This window comes from Anguilla anguilla, chromosome 4 (assembly GCF_013347855.1).
Source record: "Anguilla anguilla isolate fAngAng1 chromosome 4, fAngAng1.pri, whole genome shotgun sequence".
Classification (NCBI taxonomy): domain Eukaryota; kingdom Metazoa; phylum Chordata; class Actinopteri; order Anguilliformes; family Anguillidae; genus Anguilla; species Anguilla anguilla.
Window position 1 is genome coordinate 2,839,982 of NC_049204.1, and position 22,680 is coordinate 2,862,661.

At 49.5% G+C, this 22,680-nt stretch overlaps 1 protein-coding gene across 1 annotated transcript; it reads right to left on the minus strand.

Annotated features, from left to right (window-relative positions):
• Positions 1–1,398: 1,398 nt before the first annotated feature.
• Positions 1,399–21,386, minus strand: mllt1a (MLLT1 super elongation complex subunit a). Its single transcript, XM_035412845.1, is given in 13 exon segments — positions 1,399–1,976; positions 2,281–2,352; positions 3,100–3,168; positions 3,623–3,722; positions 4,107–4,218; positions 4,680–4,767; positions 5,195–5,530; positions 5,532–5,891; positions 8,453–8,578; positions 9,160–9,303; positions 13,528–13,610; positions 14,381–14,561; positions 21,259–21,386. Coding segments are annotated over 13 exon segments (1,812 nt in total). The 5' UTR covers positions 21,271–21,386; the 3' UTR covers positions 1,399–1,847.
• Positions 21,387–22,680: the final 1,294 nt, after the last annotated feature.

The window sequence follows — 22,680 nt, forward strand, 5'->3', positions numbered from 1 at the left end:
GTAAATAAAGCACTGTGAATCGTCTTCTAAACACTTTCTTTTGCAGGCACACGCGCGCGCGCGCGCGCACACACACACACACACACACACACACAAAGTGTGTGGGGGGGGGGGGGGGCAGGGTTATGTCCCAAACCAGGCAAACAGAATGGTGCAGTTATGAGATACTAACAGCATAATAAATACGCATATCACATGAAAAAGACAGTGAGAAGGCCAGGGAGAAGGGTGGGGGGGGGGGGGGGGGGGGGGGCACTTCAAGTGTAATAACAGGACAGGTGGAACAGCAGTGAACTCGACCTGCATCAGCGGCTGAAAGAGGAGTCTTCGCCTCAGCAGTGGAGCTGCACCGCGAGGTTCTGCAACCCGCACACAGCTGACTGAACAAACTCAGCCGCGTCAACCGGAAAAAAAACAAAAAAAACACCAAAATGGCGGCGTGCAGCCGGGTTCCATCGCTAAGGAGACACTTGGGTAGAGGCAGCCCACTCTCCCCAAACCCCTCCCTGCCCCCCTCCTCCTCCTCCCCCCCCCCCAAATTCCACTTGAGTACCTCCGTAGCCAAATGAATAGCATAATGCACACAAATTTCTCAAAACAAAAATAAAAAATAACATACTTTTCTCATAGGACAGATTATGACTTGGTACCAGTGAGGGTGACTGAGAATTAGCCATCTGAGAATGCCCCCCCCCCCACCCCACCCCACCCCATTCCCACCCCCACAGTAAATCGAGTATTTGCAAAGGCACTAAAAGGACAGAGGGTAATCTTGCTAGCCCTGTAAAACAAAAACGTAGAAAAAGACGAGAACAGTACATTCATGTTTCAAGGATTTCCTAACTGACATCGATCGCAGCTATCAAAAAATAATTGTAAAATATCAGTATAAAAATAAAATACAAAAAAAAAAAAAACAAAAAACAAAAACAAAACAAAAATATGCCCATTCTGTGATCCAGGTGACTATGGCTGCATCTTGTCTCCCCCCCCCCTCCAAAGTCAATTTTGGAGCTCCCCCCTCCCCCCTCCACCACAACCCGATAGCCCTTTCACCTCACAAAGACTTGGGAACTGGGGGTAGGAGGGAAGTGTAAGTGGGGGGGGGGGTATAGATAAGGGTCAGCAAAAGGAGGAGGGAGGGGCACCTGAACGGCACTGGAATGAAATTTAGGCGGCCAGCCGACGGTCGACTGACAGCGGAACAGCCGGACCCCTCCTGGACCCCAACTGGACCCCTCCTGGACCCGTCCGGCTCCTCCGAAAAGCAGACAGACCTGCCAGTGAGGAATGCCGGGGGGGGGGGGGGGGGGGGGCGCCGGCTCAAGCTTTGGTGCAAAGTATCAAAAATTCAACAGGTCTCGCCTACACTGCCCCCCCCCCCCCCACCGCCCCCCCCCCCACATCGGCCCACCGCTGACCCCGTTCTCCACACAAACAGACAGACATGCAAACAGGGGGTCTGAAGGATATTCCTTACAGAAAAAATAGACTCCTGCTGGGAGCAGAAGAGGGGGGTGCAGCAGAGGGCTGGGGGGTGGGGGGGGGCGGGACGGAGTGGGAGGGGGGAGAGAGAGTAGCTGAGTTCCACAGTGCAGCACACAGACCCTCAGGTCCGAACACGAGTCCGCTCGCGGTCCAGTCCGGTCCGGTCCAGGTGCACCTGCCAAGGTGAGGAGTCCCGACAGGGGCACCCCACCGGCCCCCCCCCCCCCAAAAACCTCCTCTTCTCCAACACACCCAGGCAGTTTAGCCACTCAGATTCTCCCCCACTCACCCTGCTCTACACATAGGCGGGATGAGGAGGAGAAAACCCCGCCCCCTTTTCCCCCCACAGGAACTTCCTGTCACGTGGCAGTGGCTTCCAGGTAGCTCTGTAGTTTACGGACAGTTGACTCGTCCAATGAAAAGAGGTCAAAGTCAAAGGTGGTGTTGGTGACGTTGAAGTGGCCGGTCTCTTCAATAAGATTCACAATCTGCAGGGACAGAACAGGAAACAGGAAACAGCTGAGCAGGTATCCAATAGCAACAGCACACACATAGGCACTTACATTACAAAAACACAGCAGCCTGACCATAGAGAAGATAACAAACACGCACGCTTGCACACACCAATACACCAACACACCCACAAGCACAAACACACACACACACAGACACACACACACACAGACTCTCTCACACACACACACACACACAGACACACACAGACACACAGACTCACAGACTCACAGACTCACAGACTCACAGACACACACACACAGACTCACACACACACACCTGCTGTAGAATGTTGCGCTCTCTCAGAGCCATCAGTCTGCGGTGGAGTTCCACCAGTTCCTCTGTGTAGGCCTGGGGAGAGAGCATTGCATTATGGGAGTTGTAGTATACATAATTTACCCAACTTGCTTATAGCTGTGTGACTAAGCTTTCACCCGAATGCTCTTTAATTGGTGCAGCACGGTTCTTTAAATTACATTTTTACTTCTTATAAATTTTTATCAGTGTTTTCCTCATCTGTGCATTATACTGTTTATTTTTACATTCCTGTGTATACATGCTGTTTTGTCCTGCAACAAAGGACTGAATAAACTATTATTATTATGACATAATTATTATTACTGCTAGTAGTCGTAGTAACAGTAATGACTGCAGGCGCAGCAGCAGGTAGTAGAAGTAGCAGTAGTGCTAGTAGTATTAGTAGTAGCACTATGAGTAGTAGTACTTGTAGTATTAGTAATAGTACTAGTAGTAGTACTATTAGTAATAGTAGTCATAGTATTAGTAGTAATAGTAGACAGCGAGTATTAGCAGTAGATAGTAAGTAGCAGTAATAACAGTAATGCCTGGATTAGTAGATTATTAGTAGTATTAGCAGTAGTAGACAGCAAGTAGTAACAGTAGATCATAAGTAGTAATACTAACAGTATTAGTAGTATTATTAGTAGTAAGTAGGAGCAGTAGGTACTCACTAGTAGGAGTAGTGTTAGGGTTATGGGGGCCTGTCACTCAAGCAGGACTCAAACAAGCCACACATAGATGCAGAACTGAACGATGAAGCGAAATGTCAAAATAAAAGTCTTGATTTACCCTTCCTACCTTGTCGTACCCCTTCTTTAGCATCTTCTCAGACCTGCTGCACGGCTCAGGACTTTTCCTCCCAGACATCTGCAGAGAGAGAGGGAGGGAGGAGGGGGGGAGGGAGGGAGAGAGGGAGAGAGGGGAGGGAGGGAGGAGGGGAAAGAGAGACAGAGGGAGGGAGAGGGAGGAGGGGGAGAGAGAGACAGAGGGAGGGAGAGAGAGGGAGGGAGAGTGGAAGGGAGACAGAGAGAGAGAGAGAGAGGGAGGAGGGGGGGAGGGAGGGAGAGAGAGAGGGGGAGAGGGAGGAGGGGGAGAGAGAGATAGGGAGGGAGAGATGAAAAAAGGAAAACATCTTGTTGAAAATCATGTTTTTCACCCACACACACACACACACACACACACACACACACAAACACGTACCAGCACACACACATGTACACACGCACACGCACATGCACACAGACAGACAGACAGACAGACAGACAGACAGACACACACACACACACACACACAGTGGCCTCATTAGACCCTGTGCCCTCACCTTGTTATTGGAGGAGTTGTGTTTCTGTGGTGGGGGAGGAGGGTCTCGAACAGGCCGATGGGAACCATCACTGCTGTCACTCTCACTGTCCAGGCTCATACTGAGGGGTCAAAGGTCAAAGGTCAGTCAAATCTATCACCTGTCGTGCCTCTGTCTGTAACATGATAAGGGCGCTGATGCAGTAGACTACGCAGGCATCCTAAACCCAAAACTCACTTTGTCTGAACAAGCACTTTGAGCTGCTCCTTTCTTTGTATGAAACGTGTCCTACAAAATCTGTCCAAGTTTATTATCTATTATATTCAGAAGCTACAACCACGGCGGGTCGCCATAATCTACGCAGTCTAATAAGCCGCTCGCCTCTGTCAGCAAGATGCCAACAGCCAACGGAATGAGAAAATGTGACAGAAACCTTGCTGCGCGTGGCGACCGCGAGTTTAAATGTGGGAGGGGCTGAGCGCGAGAGACGGGGGGACCGACTGACCGGGAGTCGCGGTTTGGCGGGTTCGTCTTGACGTGCGTCTCCTCCTCCGAGCTGCTGTCGTCGTCGTCGGACTCCTCCGACTGCAGGTCCTCGACCATGGAGCGCAGGGGGCCTGGGGGTGGGGGGGCGAGGGGGAGGAGGGGGGGGGGGGGTTACTGTCAAACCGTCGCATCGTTCAAAGGAGCCAGTCACAGCCCTGAGGCACTGCAGCAGCGCTGGGCTCTACCGTGAGCGTGTAGCGGGTAGCGTGCAGCGCGTAGCGTGTGGGTTAGCTTTGCGCCACCAGGCAGCGGTTTTCCTGAACGCTGGTATTACGCAAGACCCGCTGCCACAGAGCCTGTTACTGAGACCGTTAGCTCAGACTCACACCCTCACCCACACACAAACACACACACACACACACACACACACACACACACACACACACACACACACACACACACACACACACACACTCTCTCTCTCTCTCTCTCACACACACACACACACACACTCTCTCTCTCTCTCTCACACGCACACACACACACACACACACACACACACACACACCTGCCTGCCACTCCGAGGGCGTACCTTGGCCTTGCTTCTGCGTGGGCTCGAAGTCCGAGTCCGAGCTGGAGTCTGAGCTGCTGCTGGAGTTGGAGGGGCTGGAGGGGGCCGACTGCTTCAGGGGAGAGACAAGGCCAGAGTTCAGCCACACGATTCCAGGCAGCACGGTGATGAGGTCACAATGGAGCCCTTCCTCTATCACTAATCATCATTTCCAGGCAGCACAGTGATGAGGTCACAATGGAGCTCCTCCTCTATTACTAAACAACACTTCCAGGCAGCACAGTGATGAGGTCACAATGGAGCTCCTCCTCTATTACTAAACAACACTTCCAGGCAGCACAGTGATGAGGTCACAATGGAGCTCCTCCTCTATTACTAAACAACACTTCCAGGGAGCACAGTGATGAGGTCACAATGGAGCTCCTCCTCTATCACTACTCATTATTTACTGGCAGCAGGTTGTGATGAGGTCACAATGGAACACCTGCTCTCTATCAACCCCCCCCCCCCCGGGCCCAGGCCGTCGTCCCGCTCACCTCAGATTTGGACGAGGCCTCGTCCTCCGAGTTGGACTCCTCCGACTCCGGGGGCTTCTTGTGCTCCTTCACCTCGGCCATCTCGGACTTGACCTTGACCCAGCGGCCCTTCTCCTTGGCCGGTTTCTTGTCGGCGCCAGCAGGGGGGGCCGAGGAAGAGGAGGAGGAGGAGATGCGAGGGGAGGTGCCGGTGAACGCCCCGCCACCTCCTCCCGCGACCTTCGACCCCTCGGACCCTGCCCCCTTCTTCGGCTTTTTGACGCTGGGTTTCGGGGACTCCACGGCGGGGGGGCGCTTGCTGGGGGCTTTGGACTCGGGCGGGCCCCCCCCCGCCCCCGCCCCCTCCCCCTCCGCCCGCCCCGCCTCCCTTGGGGGACATGCCCTCCATCTTGGCCTCCTTCAGCGTGAGCTTGGGCTCCTTGAAGGCGGCCTTGGGCGGGGCCTTGCTCTCCTCCTTCACCTTGGCCTCCCCGGGCTTCTTGGAGGAGGACGAGGAGGACGAGGAGGAGGAGGAAGAGGCCGGGTCGCGGGCCGGCTTGCTGCTGTTGCTCCCGCCGTCGCGCTCGCGGTCGCCGTCGCCCTTGGACGCGGTGGTCTTGCTCTCGGAGTACTTCCGCGGACGCTCCCGGTGCTCCTTGGTCACTTTGTGAGGCCGCGGGCCCTTACTGTTACCGCCACCGCTGTCTTTACTGGTCTCCTAGCAACAGGGGGAACGGGGGGGGGGAGGGGTGTGAGTCATTACCATCTGCGGCCCTCGGATGCACCCAGGTCAGGGGGGGCCAATCTTACCCGAAAAGGGCCGGTGTGGATGGACGCAGGTTTCTGTTTTAGCCCAGCACTAAGACACCTGATTAAACTAATTAGCTAATTGTGGGCGACATAGCTCAGGAGGTAAGACCGATTGTCTGGCATTCGGAGGGTTGCCGGTTCAAACCCCGCCCTGGGCGTGTCGAAGTGTCCTTGAGCAAGACACCTAACCCCTAACCCCTAACTGCTCTGGCGAATGAGAGGCATCAATTGTAAAGCACTTTGGATAAAAGCGCTATATAAATGCAGTCCATTTAATCATTGTCTTTAAATCAGGAAGAATCAGGTGTCTTAGTGCTGGGCTAAAACAAAAACCTGCACCCACACCGGCCATTTTCGGATGAGATTGGACCCCCCCCCCCCCCCGACCTAGGTCATGTGATCACTGGAGACAGATGTATTCATTAAAAGCATTTAATGAGGTAATCATTTAAAATTATTCATAATTCAACTTTCATGCCGAGAAAGTTTTCAGAATGCACTGGATGTGATACTAGGCAAAAATAAATAATGACGAAATACAAATAACAAAATCATATTTTAAACTAAACATATCTTTTACACAGTCCGGAAAGGCCTACAGATTTTGTTTGATTAGTTTCACAACTGCAAGCTTGCCGGCATAAAACTGAAAGCGAACCCTAGAAACCATAAGATCATTTCTGCTGTGTACACACAGAATCTACTCTGGAGATAAAGAACAGCAACGCTAACGAAATCTCAGACAGATCCAGGTCAACGTCAAAACGCTGTATCTGGAGTCTGTACTCCAAGGTCTCTAAACCAGTCCCCCCCCCCCACACAAATATCTCAGAGCACAGAAACACACATAAAGCTGGAATACTGGGATGTAAGGAGTGGATCCAATTATACTATTAAAAATTCAGAGGAAACAAACACCAGGAACAGCTGAGAAAGGAATCCCAGAGAAGGGTTTCCACGGCGATTCAAGAGTGAGCCTTCACAAAACCCCCAAAACAGGAAGGAGTATTTCCAGTAGGCGACCGATTGGCTACAGTGTGCTGTCAATCATTGCTTTGCATGACGCAATGAAAAAAAAAAAAAAACCTGCTCTCTCTCACCATACACAGGACAGTATTATGGGCCTGAGCAATAAGACAATGATGACAACAGGCAGGAAAATCACCACCAATTTTGAGGACTGATGACAGCTATGAATTTACAAATTTCTCCACAGAGATAAAGGCACAGAGATCGCTCTTCAACAGTTTAAGGTTTTTTTTTTTTTTAACAAATTTTTTCCCCCCTCTTAACCAGGATACTTCTGTGCGATGAAAGCTCAGATCAATAGATCAAAAATCACCAGAGCTATGAAATGGACCTAGAGCGTGGATTTTCTCCATGGGAGTGAGTGAAAAAAACCACAGAAAAAGTGAGAAAGTGATTCATTTTCTTCAGAAAGGAATTCCATTTTCAATTAAGTTCATCTCCTTTACAAACCTCTCAACCAGTCCTCTGTACGAACTAGAAAAAAATATTTCTGCTTGAGATATCAACACTTTCAGGATTAAAGGTGATCGTGTTGATATCAGCTATCCCATATGCTATAATATGAATACTGAGACACCGCAAGGAAATAGCACATTGCTGCCTATGGTTCATTTCTCTGTGTTACCGTGCTTATTGTGATCATGCACTAATCATATTCCATCTCTAAAAGGACAACTGGTACACAGGCTAACGCGATGTAACCGCGCTACGAGGCCAAATTCTAAATCCCAAGCCAAAGTGATGTCATTCATTTGCCAAAAAAAAAAAAAACAAAAGCCAAGGAAAATAATACTTTTCTTTTTTTTTGAAAATGCATAGTAATGTTACATTAACATCATTCTGGAAAAACAGCCAAACCACACCCGGAATATTCCAGCTGACTTTAATGCGACTTTAAAGTGAGATTCTGGCCAGTTTGACAGAGAAAAGCCAGAGAAATCTGGCAACCCCGTTATGCAGGAGCATACACTCCTACAGTCCAGGAGGACAACGAGAGTATCTGGTTCTCAGTGTCTCAGGTCCGGCTCATTCGAATGCAGCCAGGAGGCCTAAATAACCTGTTACTCCAGGTGTTGCTCTGCAGGTTTCGTGTTACCTCCAGATCCTGTAAGACCACAGCACTCTAATGACAAGACAACACATAAAAACCAGATATTCAACCCCTTCAGGGTGACAAACAAACAGCCAGAACAAGAGCAACCAAAATGGCCACCGTCTCTCCTACATGTTTGTGCAAGCTGCTCCACGTTTTAACATCCAGTGTAAAAAGTGCTTCCCCGATATCAGGATTTCATATACGCATTCATATACAGACATGTAAAAACTGACAGTTGATGGGACACCGCACACCTAACATGGAGTCAAGCAATTCAAAGCATCCTCCTCCTCCTCCTCCTCCTCTCCCCATTGGCCGAGCAGCTGCACAAGTGTTCCACTGACCTTTGACCCGTGGGAGTGCTTGGTCTTCTTGGGGTCGGAGAAGGCGGACAGCGGGATTGTGGGAAGCATGGGGTAGTCGGGGCTGGGCCGGGACACGGACTCCGAGCCCTCGGGGACCACCATAACCTGGGGAGGGTAGCGCCGCAGGTCACACGGGCACAGCCGAATCTCACAGCGCTCAAATCCACACAGCAGGGCACACGCGGCGTGTGTTACTGCGTTCGTTGTGACTGCGACGATGTGTGTGTGCGGTTTCACTTCATCCCGGACACACTGTCGGGCCCCCATCAGGAAATACATGTGTGTGTGTGTGTGTGTGAGAGAGAGAGAGAGACTGTGTGTGTGTGTGTGTGTGTGTGCGACGTGTGTGTGACTTCAGCTGCACATGGGCAAGAAAGGACTTCAAAAAACACTCACGTGTTTGCACTTGCACTTCCACACACACACACACACACACACACACAGTCTCTCTCTCTCTCTCTCTCACACACACACACACACACACACACACACAGTCTCTCTCTCTCTCTCTCTCTCACACACACACACACAGCCTCTCTCTCTCTCTCTCACACACACACACACACACACACACACACACACACACACACACACAGCCTCTCTCTCTCTCTCTCTCTCTCACACACACACACACACACACACACACACACACACACACACCCTACCACCGCGTTCCCCTGGCTCACCCCTCCAGCTTTGAGCAGCTTGTGTCTGAATTCGCTGGTGGGGTTGTTGAAGGTGAGTTTCTCGCACCGCAGGTGATTGACGGGCGGGTTCCCCTCCAGGTTGAGGAACAGGTCGTAGTTGAAGCACACCTTCTTCGGCTCCTCCTGCATTCACAGAGAGGACAGGGAGTGCGGTGAGGTAGAGCGTCACTCAAACCACACAGGTCACAGGTACACAGGTCTAAATTCTCACTGAACATCACAAGTCGACATTTCCATAAAAGCCTATTACAGACAAACCAGGCCTGATGCACAAACTACCGGCAATGTCTCTTAGCAGGAGACAAAAAAAAACATGACAGAAAATGTAAAAAAAAAAAAAAAAAAAAAAAAAGAAGAAGTTTGCTTTAGGCTGCAATATCACTTTTCAGTCAAACAAGTCAAACGGCTGGACAAACAAATGAAAGCAGATTCAGACCACTGTGACGGCACTACATTAACCCTCTGAAAAGCGGCTAGGCTTTCTGGAATGTTTCCTCAGAATTCTAAGCCAGTGTTCTAGAACTCCTCCGCTTTCTGTTACCAGCAGCGATTGTGACATCAGCATTAGAGTGTTCCGTTGAGAACGCTCCAATCGCACGTTTGTGATGTCACACTTTAAAGGGTCAAAAGGAGGACACCAGACCCACTCCTCCGCGCTGCAGTACTCACCATTTCTCAGTCTCTTTTCTCTCTTCCTCCCTCTCTCCCTCTCTTCTCTCAGTAGTGACACACGCTCTCGCTTTCCTACAGTCCCCTATGTCCGCCCGCCATGCCACCTGTCCCTACAGTCTGCCCTTATCAGTCAGGGGAGGGGGGGGCTGAGATCTAGTCCAGCCACAGCTGCAGAGTCACAGTGACACCAGCCGGTTTCACAACTCCTAATCGCACGCAAAAAAACAGCCAGTGCTGATAGTCAGCTGCTCAAGTTCCCTGCTTTCAGAATACACGCCCCCCCCCCCCCCCCCCCCCCCCCCCCCAGGTACCCGAACCCCAACCAGCCGAGCGCAGGCTTCTCCACCGGAAAATTCAGCAGCAGACAGGTACACCGGTGGACCCCCTTTCCTGGAGTTCCCAGATTGGTATGGCACGGGGGCTGACATGGGGAGGGGGGGAGCTTTTCTGTAATTAACCCCAAAAGCTCCGCCTCCTGGCTCAGCCCAAGGAAAAGCCAAAAAGCCCTGAAGGAGAGTCTGTTAAAATGGCCGCCCGGGTGACGCTCATCCTGCCAAACGAGTCGCGGCGCAAGATCCGAAACCGTCCCGTCCCGTCCGGAGGCGGACTCAGCCCTCGAGAATCTGCACTTTCAAAAGACAGGCCGTCCGTGAAAATGTGCGCGTGTTGACCGATTTCATCCATGTTGTAAAGAGAAGGACATCAGCAGCTTTAGCTGACTACCAGCGAATCGGACGCGGACGCGTTTCAACAAAGAGAATTCTCGACAACACCAATGCGCCTCAATACAAAAATGAGTTGACTTGGCCAAGCCAAAAAAAAATAGCAAACAAACTTTGCTGGTACTCTGCCAGTAAGTGCAGTCCGGTAATACCCACTATGAATTACACTCCATTATTTCTCATCAGAAGCAACACTAATAGCCCACCAGTGCAGCCCAAATGTTCAGCTTTCATCTGATTGGTGGGTTCCTTTACACACCCAGCCAGAAACGGAAAGTATAGCCTGCAGCTTGCAATTAGGTCGTCAATCAGCTTGCCGTTGCCGTGGGTGGTAAGAGATAGCGTATTTTTGGTGCGCTTTCTGTTTAGGGTAAATTAACGCAGGCCACGTCAATCTAACTGTCACAGCTGTCAAGTGGGCTGCGCGCAAAATGAAAAATCAAAACAGCCATTTCTGAAAACTCAACGCCATGAGCAACAGACCTGCATTTTATTCAGACAGCGGCACGTTTTTTTTTTCTTGTTCCTGCGTTGACAGCAACCTCTCCCACACAGAACACCGTACTTCCGTCATAAACAGGAGAAGCATGAAATAAATCTGTCAGAAATGGCACAGAACCGCTATGCGATACATGCTAAACCAAGCACTAAGCGTAAAAGGTAAAACACAGCGCTAAAACTGGGTCAAATACAGAACTATACCTGGGTCTAACACAAAACAAAACCTGGGTCTAATGCAGCACTAAACCTGGGTCTAACACAAAACAAAACCTGGGTCTAATGCAGCACTAAACCTGGGTCTAATGCAGCACTAAACCTGGGTCTAATGCAGCACTAAACCTGGGTCTAATGCAGCACTAAACCTGGGTCTAATGCAGCACTAAACCTGGGTCTAATGCAGCACTAAACCTGGGTCTAATGCAGCACTAAACCTGGGTCTAATGCAGCACTAAACCTGGGTCTAATGCAGCACTAAACCTGGGTCTAATGCAGCACTAAACCTGGGTCTAATGCAGCACTAAACCTGGGTCTAAAGCAGCACTAAACCTGGGTCTAACACAAAACAAAACCTGGGTCTAATGCAGCACTAAACCTGGGTCTAACACAGCACTAAACCTGGGTCTAATGCAGCATTAAACCTGGGTCTAATGCAGCACTAAACCTGGGTCTAATGCAGCACTAAACCTGGGTCTAATGCAGCACTATACCTGGGTCTAATGCAGCACTAAACCTGGGTCTAATGCAGCATTAAACCTGGGTCTAATGCAGCACTAAACCTGGGTCTAACACAGCACTAAACCTGGGTCTAATGCAGCATTAAACCTGGGTCTAATGCAGCATTAAACCTGGGTCTAATGCAGCATTAAACCTGGGTCTAATGCAGCACTAAACCTGGGTCTAATGCAGCACTAAACCTGGGTCTAATGCAGCATTAAACTAAAGCTATATACATATACTATGCCACTGTACTGAACGTATAAAAAGTGTACAGAACCCGTGTCACAAAGGGTCTTAGTCTGTTTAAATTAGATCACCGACATGCGCTGACTGACCCTCACGCCAGCAGAGCATATTTACTTGCGGCAGCAAAGCCTAAAAAAAGATTCAATTAAAACCTGCACAAAACCCAGGAGGAAGTTGAGGTGACAGAAATACACGCGCGCACTTGCTCAAGAAAACCAGCGAAGAAGAATCAGACAAAGACTCCTCTCAACCGACTCTCTGAAGTCTGCCATTTCATAGTTTTTTTTTTTTAGTCAACTTTAGAGGCTAAAAAAGTAGAACATTCAGACAAAGACTGAGTGAGAGAAAGAGAGAGAAAGTAACTTTGACATGAGCAGATTCCACAGGGTTTCTCTGTAAAAGAAGTTTCTGTGGTGAAGGAGATTTTGCCGGTCATGGGTCAAACAGACATTTTGTCCTGTATATGAGTCACAGGGACCGTTTTTTCCACTCAGTCTAGTCAAAGATCCACCACGAGATTTAAAGAGACGCAGTTCCACTCTATTCTGCTCTCTCCCTGTTCCAAGACACCCTGAACCACCCCCGCCCCCCCAACCCCCCTTTCTCCAGATTGAAACATTAAAAAGACAAAGGGGTAGAACCCCACGCCTGGCCGTATCAAATCTGTGAAGAGATCAAAGAGGCACTTTGGGACCCCTGCTGTCCCCCCCCCCACCCCCCCCACCCCACTCCCCAGACAGGACAGGGGGGGGAGACAATCACACTCACCTCAGGAGACGGGAGCTGCCCCTCTGCTCCGCTTTGCCGGATTTACTGCCCCTAACCAGCGGCTTGGGGGGGTGGGGGGGGGTGGGGGGGCAGGAGACCGGCTCTGCCGGGGCCGCAGTCCGGCGCAACCTCACACATACGGTCACCCCACCGGTTCCAAAGGTCCAGGACCCGCCCCCCCCACCACCCCGATCAGCCGCTGACATCGCCCAGACTGTCATGGCTGACGCTGGCCTGAACTTTGGGAGACCCCCCCCCCCCAGTCTCTACGGCCTTCAGTGCAAAGCTTTGGGTTATTCACCCCGAATACACGCCCAGCCAAAGATCTGAGCTGGTTACGTAAAGTCTAAAATGCACGTGGTGTTTAACTGAATGTTTTTAAGTTGCTGCGACAATTTCATAATGATAATTTTAACAATTAGATCAAAGCCCCCACTGGGTACTTTTTTTGACATCCCTGCATATCAACTGACTTCACTGATGGATTCTTAACCCACTTTAAATTTACAAAAACAACATAAAAGACGAGAGCTGGACCAGCGGTGTAGATTTCGGAGCACTGCACTGCACACTCAGACACCTCTAAATTTCATCACCCCAATAAAAAGCCCCGATGTTCCTGTGGGAGCACACCATTTAAAGCCCCACCACCCCCCCCACCCCCAGCACAGAGGGGCAAATAAACAATAAAATTCCAGAATGAGCAGGCCGGCCCCCTCACCTTATTTTTGAAGTATACCTCAATTGGCATGAGGAACCCCGCGTACCCAGACTCCTCCACTTTATACGGTGGCTCCTTCCGCACTGCGGGCACACATCAATCACACTAATCACACATCGATCCCATGAATCACACATCGATCACATCAATCACACTAATCACACATCGATCCCATCAATCACACATCAATCACATCAATCACACTAATCACACTAATCACACTAATCACACTAATCACACTAATCACACTAATCACACATCAATCACACTAATCATGGATGAATCACACTAATCACACATCAATCACACTAATCACAGATCAATAACATCAATCACAGATCGATCACATGTCAATCAAACAAATCACACAATCACACTAATCACACATCAATCACACTAATCATGGATGAATCAAACAAATCACACATCAATCACACTAATCACAGATAAATAACATTAATCACACATCAATCACATTAATCACAGGTCGATCACACTAATCACGCTTAAATCACATTAATTACAGATCAATCACATTAATCACATAACAATCACATTAATCACACAATCATATATCGATCACATTAATGTGATCGATCTGTGACTAATGTGATCGATCTGTGATTAGTCACATTAATAGCACATTAATCACAGATATGTACGCCATAGGGAAGACTATGCTCATAATATAATTATGCATTAGGCATTGTGCTCCACACTGCAGAATGGTGACGATAGCTGAAAATTAGCTCACTGCCCCTGACTGCACTGGTGCTGGTGCAGAAGTGAACTGACACAGGAAGGAAGCTTTTTCAGCGGTGGCTCCTGCGACCACAGGGACCCGGAGACGCACCTCTCTTGGGTTTGGGGAAGCTCTCGTGCAGCCGGAACACAACCTTCTCCACGAAGTGCTGGATGTCCCCCATCTCCGGCCCCCGCACGAACACCATCCAGTCGTGCGTGAAGCCCTCCGTCGTCACCTTCTTCCTCAGCTGGGCTCGATGGCCCAGCTCCAGCTTCACCTGCACTGTGCACTGAGAGGGGGGGGGGGGTGGAGAGAGAGGAGAGAGGGAGGGGGGGGGAGAGAGGGAGGAGGGAGAGGCAGGAGGGGAGAGAGGGAGGGAGGGAGGGATAGGGGAGAGGGATGGAAAGAGGGAGAGAGAAGGAGGCAGAGAGGAGGAAGAGAGAAAAAGAAGCAAGGAAGTGGAGAAAGAGAGGGAGTGAGAGTGTGAGAATAAAACAAGAGAGGTAGGGGAGGGGAGGAGAGAGAGACAGAGAAAGAGGGAGATGGGGAGAAGGAAAAAGAAAAACAAAACGTATGACAAGCTGGTCCCACAGCGAGAGAAAACACCTGCTGCACAGGGAACCCGCGGGCATCAGACACACCCATCAGAAAGCCCGCCATCACAGCCAAACCGCGCAGGACTGACAACGGGAGAGTATTTTAATGACTCAGCGCCCCCTGCCCCCCACCCCCCACCCCCACCCCCACGCAGAGCCAAGCCCCGACTGGACCGGCGTCCACACATCCTCTGTCTCTGTGACAGAACAAAAAAATTTTTTTTGAAGAAAGAAGAAAGGAAGGATTTGAAGCTCATCACTGCCTCTAAGCTGGTCTCTGAGTGTTAGTGTCGGAGTGTCACACGCTCTCTCCCTCTTGGATTACCCCCCCACCCCCGCCCCCCCATCCCATCCCCACCCTGCCAAACCCCCCCCCACCCCCCGACCTGTCACTCAAACCAGCCCCTCGGTCACAATCCACCAGCGGCTCCCGACAGCCACACTTCATTAAAAGAACACAAAGGCAGCCGGCCGCCCGCTTTGTGCAGCGCAGCCTGCGACAGGGATATCATCTACACTGGGAACGGTGGCGGGGCGGGGGGGGGGGCGAGAAATCACTTCATCTCCATCCAGGACGGCGAGGGAGAGGGCGAGGATTTGGCCCGGCTCTGCGGGGCTCGTGACGGGCGAGAGAGGGGAGGGATTAAGGGCTGGAATTAGGATGAGCCGGTCTGGCGCTCACGGTCGCAAAAAAAAAAAAACCGCTGGCGCCCGGCCAGCTCGTGCCGCTGCGCTCCCGCGCGTAGCCACGCCCACCCCTCCCCCCCCCCCCACCCCCCCCGCGCCGTCAGTCACATGGGGAGAGAGTCCCAAAGGACCCGTAACCACAGCAACGATAGCTGGAACAACGACGATAGCATCTTACATCGTCCACGAAGTCGTTCATTATACCATTTCCGATTCAACTGAGCGCCAGTGTTAGCACGACACCTGTAGCTAGGGAAGTGAGCTCGAACCAGAACGCTGGATGCTTTATTTTTATTTTTTTGATCACGCTCGGAGTGATTTTTAAGCATGCGTCTTTGAGAATAAAATGCGTGTGACGAATTACTGACGCATGCCATCCACACCTGCAGGACGCATGAGTGTCATTGGACGGGTGTGTACAGCAATCACCTGTTACAAGTTCAGATACATGATTTATGGTTTATTGTTATTAGTAGATACTGACGGAGCTGGGACTCAGCTTGCAAAAAGAGGGTGATGATCATAAATTGGGATGAGACAGTCATGATGTCACCTCACTCTCCAGTAATGTTGGAAGTATCCACCAATCACCATCAGCCATTTGACGTCACCGACATGCCGATTGGTGGAGCTCCTCTTTGGGTTCTACGCAAAATGAAACCACAACAACAGACAATGGTTGTTAGGGACGACATGGCGGCCCCATCCCCATTTCACCGTCCTTGTAAAAGCCGTAGATGAGATCTACCAGTGGGAAAGCGGGTGAAGCATCAGCTGATGGTGTCACTGTGAGCGTAGCTGCACATTTTAAGGCCCGGGACTTTTTATGAGGACCGGTACCCACAATGCTGAGTTCCCATTTGTGGCTTAGGAAAGCCAAAGTTGGGTACACAGGTGATGGACACCTCTCCAGTGAGCCCAGGTGAGTCTGCAGTGTGGAGAGGACAGGACAGGACTGTCACCAGACTGTAGTGATGTCAGAGATGCCTTGTCCTGACAACTGGACACCTGGTACTGCCATGGACTGGTATCCTTTCCTTGTGGTCCCAAGTCCAGTTCCCCAACACAGAACTTCTTCTACCAGCATGTAGCCTAGGTTACACACTGAAGAAGACCAAGGGCCAAAACATCATGGGCAACCCTATGTCACCTGTTCTTTTCATTTTAGCATCAAAGTAACAGTTGCTTCTTTTTTTTTTTTCTTCGTAACACAAAAACCGAGTTACCGTCACAGGCCAAATCTTGTGAAGGTCGCTTATCAAACACAACACCCGGCGAGGAAAGCAAGCCCTCTGATAATGCGTCATTGCCACAGTGAGAAAGAAGCACACCTCTACAAGCTGCTACTCCAGCAGGCCCTGCAGATGTGTGTAGTTCACCATGGAATTGCATCGTGGGAGTTGTAGTTCTAAAATACGACACACATCACTCTGCACCAAAGACAGTCTTGGAATCTCTGTGGAGAATGGCCCCCACTGATGCAAAACTAACCGAGTGTTGAACACAGCTCCCTCTCTGAATAAGCCGGCATCGGCTCTAGCGTGACCCAGCAGGCCCCTAGCATGACCCAGCACGGCCCCTAGCGCGACCCAGGAGGGCCCCTAGCATGACCCAGCAAGGCCCCTTGCGCTACCCAGCAGCAGCTCTAGCGCTACCCAGCAGGGCTCCTAGCACTACCCTGCAGGCCCCAAGCGCAACCCAGCAGCAGCTCTAGTGCAACCCAGCAGGGCCCCCAGCGCTACCCAGCAGGGCCTCCAGCGCGACCCAGCAGGGCCCCCAGCGCTACTCAGCAGGGCCCCTAGCGCTACCCAACAGGGCCCCCAGCGCTACCCAGCAGGGCCCCCAGCACTACCCAACAGGGCCTCCAGCGCTACCCAACAGGGCCCCCAGCACTACCCAGCAGGGCCCCCAGCGCTACCCAGCAGGCCCTCCGAGGCGGTAGCGGTAAGACAGCGGTATAACGGTGGTAAGCTGTAACTGAAAAACCGCAGCACAGGCACATGCATAGCGGGAGGCACGCCCGCCCCTCCCCCCCGCCCCTCCCCCCCCCCCAGCAGAGACAGACTGAGGCCTCACCCAGCAATCCTGATAAAGATCACTGCCTGAGAGGCTGAGACGTACACACACACATACACACACACGCACATGCACACACTCTCTCACACATGCACACAAACGCGCACAGGCACGCACACACACACACGCTCTCTCATACACACACAAACACACACACACACACACACACAAGCAGGCGTGCACACACACCCACACGCTCTCTAATACACACACGCACGCAGGCACGCACACACACACATACAGTCTCTCTCATACACACACAAACACACACACGCAGGCGTGCACACACATTCACACGCTCTCTAATACACACACGCCTACACACTTTCCCCCTCCCGACGAACACACACAAATTCAGGGAAATATTTATGGAAGGTTTGGACCGGCTCAGCGTCACACCCTCCCCAGGGCAGGCTGTGTGCCGATCCAGCAGAGCGCCGAACCAGCAGAGCTGCAGACCAGACTAGACGAGGCTCGAGTTCCACTCCCAAATCTTCAGAACAAGCGCCGCCGCCATCATGGCGAGATACGGCCTGGAGCCCGCAACCCCCACCCCTCTGTGCGGCTCCAGTGAAACTCAGAAGAACATTTCTACTTTCACACCAATCCCCCGCTACATTAAACATCAATCCAAATCAATCCGTTTTTAATACAGCAACTCGATTTTAATGCAATTTAAAACCCAAAAACGAACGACAAAATGTAGCCTTAAATGCAATACAATGAGCAAAAAAAAATTTGCATATGTTTGCTTAAGCAAGTACAACAGGTCCCCGTCGCCTTTGCACACTAGGAGGGTGCAGTTTTGATCCAAGTGGGAAACTCGTTCCAAGCTCTGTTAAGTTGGCTGGGGACAGACGTTTAACTGCAATTTTTGTCTTGCCACAGAGTAATGACTTTGTCCGGGCCGCTCAAGAACATTATAGTTTCTTTTTTAGCGAATTAAAGGTGAATTTAAAGCACAATTTCAGGTCTTTAACAGACGGAGGAATGCTTCCATCGATGACTGGCCAGTACCTCATCACCAGAGGTGGAAAATACAGATTCAGAAAGTAAAAGACCTCCCCAGTATTTTGTTCCAGTCACCTGGTCTTGCTCGTTCATTCACTAAAACAGCCGCTACATGCTCGCAGCACCACTTAAGTCAGGCGTGGGTAAATCTGTTCTGTCGAGCTGGATTGTAAACAGGTTATTTTTTTCCCACCAATTAGCCTACCTGTGGGACAGTGTGCTAATTAGCCGCACACCACTCCAATGGCAGTTCAGTCATGGATTCATACAAGGTCAGGGCAGCGTCATCAACCTTCAATAAATGTAGCCAAGAGATTAGGTCACATCAATGATAAGGCTAATGAAATGATTAAAAGCAGAAGCTATCATTAAACCTACAAAAACTGCTTTTTTGGGATGGGGGGGGGGGGGGGCGAGTAGGCCATGAAGCATATTGCAACAAATCCACTTTGATTGACAGATTAAACATGACCATCATTGGACACCACCGGCTTCGTAACTTTTTGCAAACTCCACACAAGACATCTCCATGTCAACAACTGAACCCTTCCCAAATCCATTTACTCCTTGCCAGACGGCTCAGATCTGAAGCAGGGTCTACTTCAGGCAGTCTCCAGGTGGTACGGCCATTTCTTACGCGATCTTGTTAAAAGATGCTACTCTGTCCTGTGCCTGTCATCAATTTCAGCAGCGTTAAGTTCTCCGAACTTTCCTTGGCTTCATAGTTGAAACTATGCTTGCTGACATTTGTACTATACGGTGAGAGGTGGATTAATTCTGAAATCACGTGATACGATACTACCGCACAAAAAGCCACTCAACTAATCCTGATTTGTCAAGGTAACCGTTTGTCCCCAAACTAATTTAGATTCCCCTTAGCAAAGGGGTTGAATGCTTGCGCAAACAAAACGTCTCAATTTTCAAAAAGAATATTAATTTCTATTCGCTTTCATTCATTCACTTTAAGTTTATTCATGGTGTAGGGTAGGTTTTGTAGATGTGAAACAATAATCCTTATTTACAAGAGCCATCATATGTTCGTGAGCTACGAGCCAACAGAATTAGAAAACAGCGTAGAGTTAAAAGTGGCTAGTAGAATATGTCGGGGTAGGCGAGTTAGTCGTCTCTAAGACTATAAATAGGCGACACTACTGAGGGGGAATATGATTGACAAAGATCAACGGAAACACTTGTTAATCCATTACAACAACGTAGGCTACAACACAATCTCCCCGTTGGCACAGGGGTTAGCCTGTGACAAACAGGCACAGCTACAAAATATTACAGTCGCAACGGACATCGTTTCCCGTCTTTTTCAGCGCTTCATTTTAGCATACCAGTGTTTTTTTTTTACTTTTAGCTAAGACACCTGTCAGCTACTCGTATATATCGTAAAGCTCCAATGAGCTGACTAACACGGAATAGATAAATCAGGGAAGTATTAGAAGTGTTAGATAAGAGTCCAGGGCCTTTTACCCATGATAACATACCTATACCCCTTTCTTTCCCAAATTACTCCTTCCTACACTAGGAAAAGCACGCAGTCACTGACACTCTCACCAGCAGACTCGTACTGAAACAATCTTACATTTCCAAAGATCAAGAGCATGAGGAGAAGACGTTGCGTACTTGAAAAGGCATGCGCGCTTTGAAGTGCCCGGCTACAGCGAATCTAGTCTGTTCGCTAGCAATTGTAAAATCGTTGGGAAGCCAACTGCCTAATGCGGGTACGTAGCACCGATGTTAACCTAGATTACTAAAAAGTTGGATTCGCCTCGAGGATAGTTGGCCACGCTAGCGTACGCAACGAAATACAATTAATTTATCCAACAAGATAAAAACTGTTTCGAGTTAAGAGTTAAGCTATGTCAGACTCAAGTAACCAAACTGTCCAATACGCACGAAAGGAATATAGGACTGTTAGGGATTTCCCGCCCTGGACTGTAAACATTCCATCATATACTTCATGCACATACCGAGAGTTAATGTTAGGTGTCCAACTAGCTAGCTGCTAACCTGCATGGGACAACCACCAGAGCAATGTTACACTACACATATCTGTACAGCGACTAACGTTACTGCACACTTTGCAACGCAGCAAGCGAGCTAACTGGCTAGCTTGTTCGCCAACTAGCCGATTGGAGCATGATATAATAAACAAAAACCATGCACAGCGATAAGGCATTCCCGCTTCCCATTCTAAATATTTGTCGCCGTACCAGCACCCCCACCCCTAAATCTCTCCGCCCGCCTCCCTCCCGTGACCAGGAGAACGCAATCCTGCCACCGGCGCCTTCACCCGTCTATCGCAGCTGAAATCAATGGGCCGGGGGCTCTATTAGCTAGTTACCAGTTTCAAATTCCTGAGGCCTGAGCTTCACATAAATAGACCCAAACATGCTTCTTTTGTGTTGCTATATGCGTCTCTGTGCGACTAGCTCGCTGTATGCAAAGCCAATATATGTGTATGGCAATGTATGTGTTACGATTTCATTTTTTCCCTATCATCACAAGTAGTGTTAGCCAGCTAGCTAGCCATTTCTTTTCAGGTTGCGGATCACTAACCAGCTGTCTACTAAAAGGTATGTACACACAGGACGGCACGGGTCGCGTTACCTGATTATCCATGATACCCTATCTTCGGTTCTTATTCTATTTTATTTACAGCGGCGTTCGGTGAGGTTGATCCCGACTCCTCATTGTGTGTCAATTTCACCCAGAAACCGGAAGCTAGACAGCACCCCTCCCCTCCCCTCCCAGACTCCGGGCATCCATCCAACACAAGAAAGCTTTCATATCCAATGGGGTAGTTTTTGGCCGAAGATTTGGCCACTGGCGAAAGACCAACCCAATTGTAATATTTCTACAGGCGGGACTTCCCTCGAATGACAGAGAGCAATGGGAACCAATCTTAGCGTTTCAAATGCTTTATCATCCCCATAACATAAATGATGTATCGTACCGCTAGGTCGCGGTGGTGGGCACTGGAACTGCGCAAGAAACCAAATTTTATTGGTCCCCAAACAGAGACCTCTGCACGTTTATTGGCCCCTGCTCTGACGAGGCGGGACTTGAGCGATTTCCAGGCATACAATGAGAAACAAGAAAACGTGGAAATGGACAAGTCTGCAGAAGGTTTATTGTTTTCCCCATAAAACCTTTTTTTTTGTTTCCGCGAGGCGTAATAAATATATACTATCTGGTATTTTACTGCCCTTGCACCACAGCCTGTTTAGTTGACCATCCTGGCTGTCTATTACAGCATTGATCCTTGTCTGTATGAATCTTTGCCTACCCACCTGACATATTTTTCCCTTGTGCTCATTAGCGTCCGTTTTTTTCTTTTTAATACTTTTTCTCCTTTTACAAGTACGGAAGAGGATTAGGGCCACGTGCAATTTTTTTTTGAGTTCTGACTTTAAAGTCAGAATTCTGAGATTAAAGTCAGAATTCTGACTTTATTCTCAGAATTCTGACTTTAATCTCAGAATTCTGACTTTATTCTCAGAATTCTGACTTTATTCTCAGAATTCTGACTTTAAAGTCAGAACTCAGAATTCTGACTTTATTCTCAGAATTCTGACTTTATTCTCAGAATTCTGATTTTAAAGTCAGAACTCAGAATTCTGACTTTATTCTCAGAAGTCTGACTTTAATCTCAGAATTGTGACTTTAAAGTCAGAACTCAAAAATTTTTTTTACATGTGACCCTAATCCTCTTCCGTATACAGGTGATATTTCCTTAACTGTAGAACTAGAGATTTTGAACTGGTTTGCCAAGAAGGATACTGCATAGGCAATTGTCTCTGTATTCATGCGGCTAGATTTTTTCTAAATTCAGTGCAACCATTCCAAGTACTATTTACTAACAGCAAATGCATTGCATTGCACATAAGTAAACAAAGTAGATGCCTTCTCAAAATGTGCATAGCTATTCCTCATTATTCTGTCTGTAGTGGGAGGTATGCTGACATTGCACAGGGCTAGGCCTGCAAATAGTAGTTTTATCCATTTGACTCATTCTTTTTCTCAAAGACA